The 14,376-nt window shown below is 37.6% G+C and overlaps 1 protein-coding gene across 1 annotated transcript; it reads right to left on the bottom strand.

Annotated features, from left to right (window-relative positions):
- Positions 1-2,565: 2,565 nt before the first annotated feature.
- Positions 2,566-12,416, bottom strand: LOC117405533 (carboxypeptidase B2-like). The gene is made up of 11 exons (XM_034008650.3): positions 12,268-12,416; positions 10,372-10,447; positions 9,564-9,688; positions 7,556-7,667; positions 7,172-7,273; positions 6,499-6,603; positions 6,231-6,341; positions 5,615-5,705; positions 4,444-4,646; positions 3,704-3,788; positions 2,566-2,871 (listed from the first exon to the last, which is right to left on the bottom strand). The coding sequence occupies exons 1-11, from the start codon at positions 12,336-12,338 to the stop codon at positions 2,684-2,686; spliced, it is 1,269 nt and encodes a 422-aa protein (XP_033864541.1). The 5' UTR covers positions 12,339-12,416; the 3' UTR covers positions 2,566-2,683.
- Between the last annotated feature and the right edge of the window lie 1,960 nt (positions 12,417-14,376).

Below are 14,376 nucleotides of genomic sequence, written 5' to 3'. Positions count from 1 at the left end.
GGCAAACTGTAAACGACACTTTTTATGGATATCTTTAAGAAATGGCTTTCTTCTTGCCACTCTTCCATAAAGGCCAGATTTGTGCAGTATACGACTGATTGTTGTCCTATGGACAGAGTCTCCCACCTCAGCTGTAGATCTCTGCAGTTCATCCAGAGTGATCATGGGCCTCTTGGCTGCATCTCTGATCAGTCTTCTCCTTGTATGAGCTGAAAGTTTAGAGGGACGGCCAGGTCTTGGTAGATTTGCAGTGGTCTGGTACTCCTTCCATTTCAATATTATCGCTTGCACAGTGCTCCTTGGGATGTTTAAAGCTTGGGAAATCTTTTTGTATCCAAATCCGGCTTTAAACTTCTCCACAACAGTATCTTGGACCTGCCTGGTGTGTTCCTTGTTCTTCATGATGCTCTCTGCGCTTTAAACGGACCTCTGAGACTATCACAGTGCAGGTGCATTTATACGGAGACTTGATTACACACAGGTGGATTCTATTTATCATCATTAGTCATTTAGGTCAACATTGGATCATTCAGAGATCCTCACTGAACTTCTGGAGAGAGTTTGCTGCACTGAAAGTAAAGGGGCTGAATAATTTTGCACGCCCAATTTTTCAGTTTTTTATTTGTTAAAAAAGTTTGAAATATCCAATAAATTTCGTTCCACTTCATGATTGTGTCCCACTTGTTGTTGATTCTTCACAAAAAATTACAGTTTCATATCTTTATGTTTGAAGCCTGAAATGTGGCAAAAGGTCGCAAAGTTCAAGGGGGCCGAATACTTTCGCAAGGCACTGTAAGTTAATGACAGCTTTGATCAATTGAATACATCCTACTAAATTAATTTAGGGGATTATCTCCTAGATTACACATTTAGTGTATAGCTAAACATTTATTCATTCAGCTAAACTGAAGCGTGTCCACATGACACTTGACATCTCTAGCACAATGCTGAACCTCACCCAGCACACCACGAAAGGTCCCTGAACTTTATTGTATCAAATTGTGTGGTAGTTTTGTCCCTACACTGTATAGCAGGTACTGGTTCAGCATGTGACACAGGTGAGGATGGCCTATAAACACAAAAGTGTTACATATTGAACCATGCACTTGTATCCAACATGTGAAAAAAAAAGATTTTAGAGAATATATTCAAAGACATGGAGACCCAGGCCCACCGAGACAGCGAGGAGGCTGAATATATTTCCCCGGGGCTCGCTGCCCTAATGGGCGCCCTGGAGAAGGCAAAAAAAAATTAAAATTCAATTCTGAACATTTCAAAATTTAAAAAAGAAAAGTAACAGTGCCAGCCCTTAGCACTGCACAGGACCAAAAGTTTTTTTTTTTTTTTTTTCAGGGTAAGGTTGTGCTACACTACATACTATAGTACTGTACACTGAACCAATGTTGTTCTGTGGTAGTCTGATTGAAATTCAGTATTTGAAATATATAGTGAGAATCATTGGATGTGTGTTTCTGACTTGTCAGGATTCGCTTCAATCTTGCTCTATGACTGCAGTAGCTTTTATAGGTATCCCAGCGACAGCAGTACTGCTTATCCAAGCGTGTTTGTTATTGGAATGACTTATCCATCAACATGCTTTCACAAGTTAAGGGTTGTGCCGTGCTCCAAAATATTTTTTATCATGTTTTTGTCTCTGTGAGTTACATCAATATATGTGTGTGTGCCTATGGTATGAATCCAGACTGAAGTCGTGAATTAAGTATACTGTTTGCTAACCATTTTCTTTTTGCGAAAAGCTACCTGCGCATTTATTTTATGTATGTGTTGTTGACCTCACCTGGACAAGGGAACTGTTAAAACTTAGTTTGTATGCATTTAGAGAAGTTTGACTTGTTTACAACACTGTATGTCTTGGACAATATATGGTTGTTTGTGCATAAAATATTCATGAATAGAGTTACATGCATCTGATGCTTATAGGTCTTTTACCATTGTGGCATTTTTTATACCAAGCCTTCCCCAGGGGCCCATGGAGGCCCTCGACGGCCCTGTGGGGACTGAATGAAATAATATTAACTGAATTAAACTATCAAGAACATAAACTGAATAGGGAGTTTCCTCCCGGTGTTAAAAGGTGAAATATTGTTTTCTCTCCCTTTGAGCGCCTGGTCCCTGTTGTATGTGTTTGTGGAGGTGCAGGGTATTGTGGGAACTTGCTGCTGGGGCAAAAAACAGTCAGTGGGGGCAGCTACACAAACAGGTCAAAATGAAGTTTGTTTGTTTGTTTGTTTGTTTTTTTTAAATCAATTTATAATTGTTTAATTGTGAAATGTGGCTTTGCCTATGCCCTTGCTTCATAACATCCTCATAGGATCTGTTTCTTCAAGAGGTTAATTATGACATCCAATTTGTAAATAATGGTAACAAGTTATCACATATGTGATGCATTTTTTGGTATACAACGGTTGACGAAAAACATGGTATGTATATGGTATGAAAAACATAAAATGTATAACCACAGGTGTTGCGTATACAGTATTTATCAAATGTTGAAATAGTAATGATGACAAACAAACACAAATAGGTAATGTATACACAAAAGACTGCATTTTAAAATGTTTATCAAGAAGTATAGTTTCAAAGTATTTCTATGTTACAATTAAATAAGAGTATGGGTAGCACATAACCACCCTATAGTCAATGAACAGTCAGTGAGCATGACTTATTCAGTATTCTTAATGACATGATGTGTGATTGTCTTGATTGCAGTTAGCACCTCTAAGCAGGTTGGCTGGATCAATTGTGGGGGAAGCAGAAATCCATAGCTGCCTGTGTCCCGAAGCTCAATTGTAAAAGAATATTTGATCCCCAGGTCATAAGCCCAGTCGTCAGAACCACCAGGGGCTAGGTCTAAAACAACAAGAATTAAAAAATAAAATACAAATAAGGTACCACCTTGGGTCATGTAATAACGACCTTTGCCAACCTGCATGTGTGCAAGTAAATGTGCTTATATTTAGAAAACATTCACTTGGAAGTGCCCAAGCAGACATAAGAAACCCTCATCCTCCCAGGCTATTAGTGACTATCTTGAAAAAACTGTTTTCCAAAAGGGAGAAAACCATTTGAATGTTATAATTATAAAGAACTTAGTTGTAGGGAAGCACAGTTCAATTCTGAGTTCTCAGTTCCTATGCTGTATTCTGAGGATAGCTATCAAACTTGCACATCCTGGGTCATTTCACTTGAGCAGTGTGTTCTTGTTCAAAGCTTGTTAGTGGCTGATAACATGTCAGTCAGTAGTGGAAGCAGATGGTTGGTTAATTACATTAGTTGTGTCTTTCTTTCAGAATTGGACGTTTTAGACCTATATAATGAAGTGAACAACAGGTAAAATGATGTATAGAATTATTTCGTTAGTTTCCTGAGTTTCACTTAAACACTTTAGAAATATGCCCCAATACTGTAGAAGATTGGACAGGTAATACTCAACAATAATTGATGCACTGAGAACTCTTGATTATTCAAAAGCAAAAAGCAAGTAAAATAAAAAATTAAAAATACTTTCAAATACGACTAAAAACATGTATGTGCATATTATCATATTTAGTGATGTGTAATATATGCATAGAGAAACCTATTACCAATATTCATTCTATTACTAAGCAGCACATAACATCTGCTTTTTTTATGAGATTCTTCCATTTCTCATCAGAAAATATATCCGAACAGAGGAGCTTACATATTGTTGTAGATCCAGGACCACTGATGTAGCTGGTTCTGTAATATCTCCGAATCTGTTGGGTTGCCTCATCTGCTAGATGTTGCTGAAAGAAATACAAGCAAGCACATTGTGAGTACAGTAGATTTAGTAATGGAAACCTGTGATGAGTACAGTAAAAAAAAACAAAAAACAAGGTAGACTTATTTTAGTACAGCCTCAGAAAAAAAATGTATACTTTAAATTGATAAGTTGCAATTGCTATGGTGTGTTGAAAGCTTATTGCTTCACAGTATTGATGCATTTATTACTGGAGAATGTCTAACTGTCTGAAACTGTATAATGTTGTGTTTTAGTCATCACATCCTGTTTAAAGCATCTATATGGTGGCCTAAATATTTAAGTCCGCAGAATCATGGGAAATCAGTACATCTGACACACCAGTGTGTGAATATTAATAAGTCTAGTCGATGTAAGAAATACTACATTTGACCTTTAATTCCAGATTTGTTATATCCATTGGGGACCTGGTGTTGCAGGGAGACAGGTTAAAGGTTACATTCTGGGGTACCTGATGTACTTAGAGGTTAGACATGCTTTTGGGAGACCTATTGAGACTACAGGGTGCTTTTAAACAAGAAGAAGAATACCTGAGTTAAGATCTCTTGATATTTCATTTACCAAGGTGCTCTTTCAGTAAATCTAATCTGGTGCAACAATAAGAACAGCAGTCACAGGGTCTAACTCTACAGAATACTTACCAGTTCATCGTGATTTGGGGCCTGATTGTAGGAATATGAATAAGGGAAGAGCAGCATCTGGCCATAGGAATGGATGGTGAAGTAGAGCTTCATGCTGTCCTTCTTCTCTCTGAGGAATTTAGCTACGGCAGAGACTTCGGGTTCAGACTCAGGGTAGGGGCCGCAGTAGGTGTTGTCACAGGGGTTATGTGATGCTCCTTTAGCTACATAAAGAGTATAAAGAAACCGACTGAGAAACATTGAGCAGGTTTACCTTTAGACTTGATATATATAAAAAAAAAATTACTAGTTGACCATGGTAACTCTGCAGCTAACAATGCTTAGCCTCCCTTATCCGTAGCCAGTGTATGTGAGCACTGTAAAGCCCCTTGGAAATAACTGTGATAAGGAACAGGCTTTATAAGAGAAGGCCCATGGCTTCTCTGATAAAAGTTTACCACGGTACGTTTGCAGTTTTCCCATGCTTTTCCCATGGTTATACCATAGTTTACCCTGGTTTGCCAAGTTTATTAATATTCTTCACCATACCTCTCTATTCTTTTCAGCTTACCTATGCTTTAACATGCTTTTACTGTGCTTTATTACACTTTGCTTTACTATGGTAAACTTTTTTAAGGGATCAGCTGTAAGCTTTCCCAGACTTACTGAAGCACTCAGATCCTTGGTTACACATACTGTGCATATTTCAAAACATTTTCCATCTATTTTATTTGATGTTTATTACTTTTCTGTGCCTTACCAAGCTTGCACGTGCATAGAACATAAAAAAACATAGGATATGTCTGGACTGAGAAATGTCTGTTTGGTAGACACCTTTTATGTTGCTGGTGTTTCTGATGTAACTACTCCATCTGGTAAAATATTTCATAGTCTCTATTAAAAAAGTATACGCTGTTTTACCATGGCAAACTTTCATAGGGTTCTATTAATCATGGGTATTTCAATACAGGGGTGGGGGTGCTATTTTAATGATCTTAACTGCAGTAGATCTAAATACCACCTCAATTAACACGTATTATTTGTTTATGGATCTTAAAAAAGGCAGTGTATACTACATGGTCTCTGTCTCAAATTACAAATCATCTGCACAAAGTCAAATCTAACCATCCTACCTATTAGCGAAATGATTTTAGTACTTTCTTTTTGCTTGTATTAATTAAAAAAAACGTACTGCACCAGCCAGCATCAAAGTTTCTGTTCAGGTCAGTCCCAATACAGTTGCTGCCTTCATATCTGGACCGGTTCTTTCTCCACATTCGACGCTAATGCAATCAAATATTATGAGCAAAATCACTTTCACATAAGTTTTATACTGTATGTACAGTAGATACAAAAAAAAAGAAAAATATTTGACTTGTATACAGAAAGCAGGGGAGAATTATTTAGAGATAAATTTAGTGTGCCTAATTATTTTATCCCCATTTTTCTCTCTAATTTAGAATGCTCAATTATGTTGCCTCATCTCAACAATCCAGAAACTTCTGTGGTAGGGTGCGGACTTACTCTGTTGTGACAGGAAAAACTGTGACTCAAAGTTAAAATAAAGTCTGGAAAGCACAAAATATAAAATGCTAAATGATAACACATTTGGGAGAATGTTGTACATAATTGCATACATCTTTTCTTAATTTTTTTTTTTATCAGCAGCCTCATTGGAATTCATTCCATGGACTTGGTGGCTAGAGTCAGCAATTCAGGTATTTAAAGAACTACATTTGGTTACCTTACAGGTATAGTCCACTTTTCAACCCTAAACTCTGTAATTGGAACTAAAATGAAATACTCACAGTTGTCCAAGTATACACATATCCATCAGCATTCATTACAGGGAGAACATAGATTTCCATGTTGTCAAGCATTTGAGTAATTTCTGGGTTTTTATTATATGAATCAACAGCCTAAAATAAACAAATAAATACAATTTAAATACATTGTAGTGATACCATTGATTGAAGAGTTTTACATTGTACTGTATTGTGCTTTTACCATTCTGGTATCCCACTATGAAACATTCTAAGGGTAATACATGCTATAGAGTCTATTGTGTGTACTTACATTTTGAACAAACCATATACAGAAAGCAGGGGAGATCCACTCTCTGCTGTGGATTCCACAGTCTATCCACATTGCTCTTCTGGGAGAATTTCTCCTCCCTGTTAGCTGGAAATAAGAACAGTTACAATACATGCATGTACACTGCTAAGGTGCACTCTTTTTTTCAGTAGAAGGTTTGCACTGATAGGAATACTGAGTTTTGACGTATCTGCTCATTATACATCACTGTAAGGGGAGCTTGTATGAATTAGCAATTCGTCTGCCGCCACATCTGCAACTGCTAATATCTCAGAATTTATTTCAGCTGCCAGCAATCACATTTTCAATGTTATGGCCTGTGGCAAAATCTAATTGCACACTTCACTTACTGGAGCCATATTGGAGTCATGTAACTTTTTGTTTATTGGCAATTGTATCCTGTGATTCTCTCTGTCAATTGGAATCGTTATTTATAAAGCTACTGCTGACACAGTGTCAGTATCTCAGAAACCATTCGAGGTGGTGACTTCATATTTGCAGGGATATATAAACACAAATCAATGTGTTGGTGATCACCTTTGCTGTATTGAGGAAGGAACAGCTCCCACTTTAAGATGAATCAGCTTCTGTTATCATAACTTGCATTCAAATTAATGTGCCCTTCTGGCTTATACAGTATTATTATTTTTTTTACCTTTAAAACATAAAGAGGACGTTTTTCAAATGAGGAGCCGATCAATATGATCTCTAGCATGTCTGGATGCTCATGACATATTTTATTTATCCAAGAATATATCTGTAAAAAAAAAAAAAGTACATTTACCGACAAAAGCTTCTGATCTATTTTCTTACCAATTATTATCATTAGCAACATGGTCACCCATAAACATTGTCTTTTTTGTTGAATCAGGGATTTGATAACCATGAATCAAGCCCTCCTCACACCTCTTCGACCGAGCAAGAAAGTAAAAACATTTCCTTTCCAGATTCACAACATAGATAAAATAAAGATTGGTGTAATGTCCCTGTCACAGTGTGGTAGAAAGTGAGTGTTAAAAATAAAAAAAACAGCCCTTACTTCTTCCAATGGATGATACTGTTCATAAAAGGATCCTGCGAGCGATCGAGGGCCACTGGATTCTTTATTTGTTTGCATTTCTATGAGTTCTTGGACGTTTTCCACCATTATTCTGAAATATCAGCAGAAGTGTGCATAATTAGTGCACTGAACAACAGTTTACAGGATTGCCAAGCACACCATTCTGTCAAGGAGCATTGCAGGTTCGTGACATCATCTTTATTACTTTGAATAAGCTGTCATTAAGGATTTAGCCAATCACAGTGATATAAAACTGCATCTAATATTGCAAATAGGAGTGTGAAGACTTCACCCTTCCAGAGGCAAACAAAGAGAGCCATTGCTATATAAAGTAACAGTGTGCATAGAAATACTTTTCAAAGGTAATGTCTCTAAAGAGAAACTCAAGCTAGTGGAAGGGGCCTAGAAACATGCAAGGTTTTTGGTTACTGTAAATGAACAGGGAAGGCAGCTATATGCTCAGAGTCACTTCAGGGTCAGCCAAATACATCTATTTGCACCTTCTAAAGCATTAAACAGGAAGGCCACAGTAAGTTAGCCTCAGTGAAAGTACTGAATAAGACCAAATCCTTGAAAATGACTTTGAAAAATTGACATCCCTGGATTAAAGTGAAATCTAGAATCACTGGAGGAGGTGCAGTAGCAGTTGTCTCAGCATTACAACATTTAACCCAGTGCTAAGTTTCCACTATTTGAATTGCTCTTGGCTATTACAAAGCTTCAAATGAGGTCCATTTAAGAGCTCCTACGTGCACCATAGCTATGTCTTGATAGTTCTGTAACATTCCGTTTTTTTCCCATTTTTATAATACTTAGCACTGGGGTAAATGTTTTGTGATGGGTAAAGCAGTCTAAACAAACACACAGGATCAACTTTGAAGCAAGTCCAAAGGCCAATTTTATAGCACAATCGGAAGGAGTATAGTTCAATAGTTCTAAATAGTTTATCTCTAGTTTACATTTGCTTTTGACTTTACACATGCTTCATACTTGAGCCTTTTGGCCTGTATCCAGAGACATCACTCACACTTAAGCTGAGGGTACACAAAGCCACTTTTGCCTCTTTTCCACTGGGCTGCGCCAAAAATCCTTAACCCTGCCCCTGGCTTGGCTCGGCTAGCAGTTGGATACAGATGTCTTGCGAGGCCGGAGTTTCACGGTTTGGTTCTCGCTCGGCTTGACAAATAGCCAGTGGAGAACCACCCATACTGTACTGAGCCCTCATAGGTTGGATGTGCCAGTGGAAAAGGGGTATTTGTGGCTTCGAACTTGGTTTCAGGAGACTAGGTTTCAGGGCACTGCATGGCATACTAGGGGAGACTTGGGGTACAGCAAAGTTGCCTCAAACTAGGTCTCCCGGTCTCCTTGAACTAGATTTCAAGCCACTGTTCCTGAAAAAGTGACAGTGTTGCATCAGCTTTAGGCTAGTTGAAAATATTCATTAACATCCCGTAAAAGGCTCTGAATGACCGATGTTCTCTTAGTAGGTCTGTCTGACTTGCATGAAACACTTCTTAATTGTCTAGCTCCATGGATCCATGGAAGCAGCCTTGTTTCAAGTTGAGTGAAGGTAAAGGGAGGTGTCAGCTACACTCAAGATCAAGGTGATACTTGCCACTCATTTGAGGTAGATTGGGGTCTGGAATTTTGTTCACACTCCTAGACCCACACATTTACCAAGTGGGTGAAGTCTCTGAATATAGGCCTTTGTGTTGAAAAAAAAGCAACACGATTTGGGTTGAAGGATAAACACAATTTATGTTAATAAGTAATACAAAAAGACTCAAACAAGTAGTGGGGCTGATAAAAAAAAATAGTCAATGACTGTAGATAGGGCATACGTTTCGTATTCCAATATCACCTTGAGTAAAACAAATCCCCCGCTCTATTCATCTGTCCCAGAAGTTGTTGAAGAGTAGAGAGCATTGAGACAAGAATTTTAGGATAGATTTATTTGCATCCAAAAGGGTAGAAATGAGTAACATACTTGTAATTAATGCCATTTTTATGTAACAGATCCTTTACAAAATCCAAGTCTGATACGTTCATGTACAGGTGGACATCACTGTTAATTTTAATATTGTGAGCTGAATCTGGATGGCACAGCTCAATCTGAAATGAAACAAACCAGGAATAGAATGCCCACCATCACTGTATTACATTCACTGTATTGTACCACAGATTATAACTAGATAAAAATAATATTTACAGGAACCACAGTTATATTTACTAAGGTCACCTTAGTAAATATAATACTTCAAAATTAAGGCCACTTATTTGCAATTCACTCATCCTGACGGCAATGTGAAGTCACCTTCAGTATTAAGGCCTACCTTGTATTAAGGCAGTCCTAAAACTAACTTTTGTTCTCTGTAATAAAACCAAATTGTAGTAATCTTTTCATAAAACAAACCAAAAACCTGGTATTAATTTGTGCTTGAAAGTATAACATATGCATGAGCTTAAAAGCACTATTGGTAGTTAAGTCTAGATGTTCCAGTTGTTCTGCTGTTTTCCTGTTTGTTTGTTTTTTTGTCATTTCTTTTTTCTTGTTTGTTTGTTTCCTCGACAGAAGGAAACGTCCCATTCATTTTCTAAACCTCATTTCTTTTTGCAGTTGCTTTCCCATTTCAAGGTAAAAAGGAAAATGCATGTCCAAAAAGAGGAGTACAGAGGCTCTGGGTTAAGAAAATGTTCAGGCAGTTATAAAAGGCATTTCAGTCCAAGGCAAACAAACCAAGGGGTCACTGACAAAGACGCACACATATCCCAAGGCAGACGCATTGTAGGCTTACCTCGTCCTTGCTGGTTAGATTCTTGATAATTTCAACCTCCTCGTCTGTTCCTGGAGTAACTGAGAAAACCTGATCGCTGAGTGAAGTGGAGGGAAAAAACGACATGAAAAAAAATATATATTGGCATTGGTATGCTTATCTAGAAAATCTGAAATATTACCACAAATTGTGATGAGTGAAATGTGAAGCCTTTCTGCAGTTCATGACTCTATTACAGATACTGCATCGCCATATAAGCAGTGGTGTAGGGGTAAATTAAAAAATGGGTAAACTCCCCCTGTTTGGAGGAGTTGAACAAATAGATTCAAAAGATAAACATGAACAGATACAGTGTTAATGGCCCTCAGCCAACCCGAGCCAACAGTCACAGACCCAACAGTGCGCTTCACTGAACAGTTCTGTGAGTGTCCTTTCTAGGATGAAGGCTACTAGCACCACCCTGCAGGTCCACTGTGCCTAATAACAGAACATAAACAACCAATCACGGAACACGCACACACACAAACAGAACACGCAGTCCAGTGGCCACCCCCCCCGTGCTCACCACAGTTCTGATTGAGAGCTCTCAGCTGTCAGTCTCGCACACAGCAACACAACACAGATGTTCACCATTAAAATATCTTGTCTTTAACCCAGGATATCACAGGAGAATACAAATGAGTAAACTGTATCCCTTATATGAGAAGTGTGTAAACGCTATATATTGTCCAAAATAACAGTGGGTAAACGCTGTTTACCTGCGAATATCCTCGACTACACCACTACATATAAGTTTATATAAGTTATGGAAAAAGCTGGTTAAAAGCAAAACACATAGATAGGGGCGCAAACTTGAGCTGTCAGAGCTCCAGAGTGAATGAGATACTGGTGCTGAAAAAGAACCAGCCTCCGTTAGAGGACAGTTGTACGTGCCTTTATATCACATCAATCAGACAGTGCATACATGCACCCAGAAACATTACAGCATGACATATCCTGTGATCCACGTGATCTGCGGTTTGTAAGCTATGTTGTGTGCAAAATCAGATGGATCCCTGTGATAGTGGGTGCTTGTGCAACCGGCTTGTTCATCTACATAGTGGCTGCATTGACCAATTTGTCCTTCAAGTAAGTCTCTCTGGTGTTCCTGGAATAGCAGTATTTGCAAAGAAACACCACTGGAAAGCACAGCTTCAGTCCCAAATGGGTCATAACGGATCAAGCTTGCAGAGGTTGTGCCACATACTGTGACAAGTAACAGACATGCAACAGTAGCCCAAATCTGGACAAAAGACAATGGAAGAGACACATTGTGGGCTCCATTTGGCTTTTTGCCAGGCACTGTATATAAATCTAAATAGTTTACAATCAATTATTTGTCATGCTGTATACATCCTAAAAATTAAAGTTACATCCCGAGAGTGATAAATAATGAAGAGTCAGTGAAAATGTGACGTTGTGCATCAACCTTGACCCGCAAATACAAAAAAGCAGGAAAATGCAAATGAAAGAAATATATGAAAGTTAGAATTCCTTTCTCCTTTGTTTAACATCAAGACAGACATTAAGCGAAGCTGAAACCCTCAATAAATTATCCTCATTAGAGTCCCATCATACCATATATAATATTTATTCAGGGCAGGCAAAAACCACCTGACCTTACATTACTGATTTTTTAGAGAGGGCTAAATCAACCACTTTTAAATCTTGATTTAAATAATCATATCTTTAAACCCCACTCTGGTTAAACCAAAACTAGTTGGGCACACAAGCCCACATTTTAAACATGTGATTATATTCCTAAAACCCAATGCTGGATGAACTGTTTACAGCAGACAGACTTCATACACAACCCTTTCAGTTGTATAAAAAAGCATGAATACAGATTAACACATGGTTAAGATAATGGTTGCCTACCTTATTGATACGAATGTGCCATCTTCAATATAAATTGAAGCTAAAAGAGCGATGAGGAGGGGAAGCTTCATCTTCTTTCAGAACTCAACAGCAGAACAAAATGTATCCAGTTACCAACCTCAGTGAGCTCTATTGATTTTGATAGAGGGTTGTTTGTTCACTGGTTAAAATTTAGTGCACACTCACTAGAAATCTCAAACCTGTCGGCTCAGGGCTGTCCTGGGTGTAGTGATATGTGTGTTCTCGTATAATGTTAAGAATGATTTCCCACCATAGTTTTGGGACAGACATTTGGCCAGATCCACAAAGCTTTTTCAAATGTAACAGAAAAAGGTTGAATGTAGGAACTCCAACATGAAACTTCATTTGAAACTTTGTAATATTTACAGTTTGTTTTTCCTTTTTACAAAAAAAAGATGCAGACTTTTCAGTAGACTTATTATTTTTTTTAAATAAAATGTTGCTCAGTTTTAAGGTTCTTAAGTTAGGCGTATTTTAATACCACCAATATTTGCCCTAAAAATATAGTTGGTTGTCCATTTCTTCTTAACAGCTGGAGGATCCAGCGAAGAATGGCCCTCCTCCTGGTGATGTAACAATATAAACCCACCCTCTTGTGATGTCACAAAGCAACACAAGCCACCCTCAAATCTAGAAATCCATGAATGCTGACATTTGAAAGCCAGCAAGACAATATAGCACTATACTGCCCCCTAATAGACAGCTGGTTTGTGAAGTTTTTTTCTTATAATTTTCTGGGTTTCTTTTTTTTATTTATTCTCATTACTTTTCACATATTTCAATCATAAATCTTGCTGTAATAATACAGATTGCACAGTTGTGGAGTTGATCATTGTTACACTCGAATAGGAGCAGAATATAGCAAAGTAAGAACACTTAATTCAAAATTCATCTTAATACAGGGGATTTCAGAAGACTGTAGACTTTTAGAGAAGATGTGTGGTGTCATGCGTTTGTAATACACTAGTTTATATGGTTCATTAGTAGGTCTGCCTTACTTAGGAACACTTCACAGTTAATATTTACATTCTTTTAACTTTGGTATATTTTAGATATTTACATAACAAATATGACAAAAACTATCTGAGACCAGATTTAGCACTTTTATTTTGCCTGGATAATTGTTGCACCACATTTGTAAATATGTAAAAAAAAATCTGTTACACCTTTAATAATAATGAAGCAATGATAGAATATTTACCTTAAGTACAGAATTACATAAACGTAAAGTATGTTACTCATTACCACTTTACATTTGTACTGTAATTTAGCAGTTTTCCCATGATTATAATAGTATACAATAGTTTAGCATGGTCTGCCATTTTTTTTTTCTATGCTTTACCATATCTGTGCTTTACAATGCTTATCTATTTGTTCTGTTTAATTCACTTTGTTATACTTTTACTAAGGGCAATAAGGGACAAGTTGCAAGAATAATTAAAATGAGTAAATATACACTACTTACACATTACTCCTTTTACATAAATATTGTACATGGCAATAACAGGTTTAAATGAATTACAAATTAAGTTCAAATTAAGGGTTAATGTGACAACGGTTTGAGCGTAGGTTAATTACATGAATCAAACCCAGTCAACAGAACAATAAGACAGAACCATAGACAGTATAAGTGCCATGTGACAGCCTGGCTCGCAGTGGTGAGGTGGATGACGTCACGGACCAGGAAGTAACTGACACCAAAACAGTGGATGGGCGGGTGAAGCTGAATGCTGCGGCACTCAGCGTATTTATTAATAAACAAAACAAAAGATTTAACAAAACACAAAACAAAAGGGCACGAGGGCCAAACGAATGAACAAACAAACAAGTAAGTGATGTGCTGGTTAATCCAGCACGTTTTAGCAATTGTTTTTTAAATGTTGCTTTCTCTCTCCGCTCTCCCGTACTCTCCTCTACACTCAGCCCCGAGTGCAGAGAGCTGCAGGTTTATATACTCTGGCCGAGGGATTAACTAGTAGTTAATTATCTTATTATCCCTCGGCCAGAGTCTGCACGCGTTTGGTAAGGATGCATGACTGTCAGCTAGTTAAATAATCAGTAGCTGATCAGCCATGCATCCTCACAGGG

This window comes from Acipenser ruthenus, chromosome 9, assembly GCF_902713425.1.
Source record: "Acipenser ruthenus chromosome 9, fAciRut3.2 maternal haplotype, whole genome shotgun sequence".
In the NCBI taxonomy this organism is placed as follows: Eukaryota; Metazoa; Chordata; class Actinopteri; order Acipenseriformes; family Acipenseridae; genus Acipenser; species Acipenser ruthenus.
This window is presented reverse-complemented; position numbering and strand designations above follow the sequence as displayed.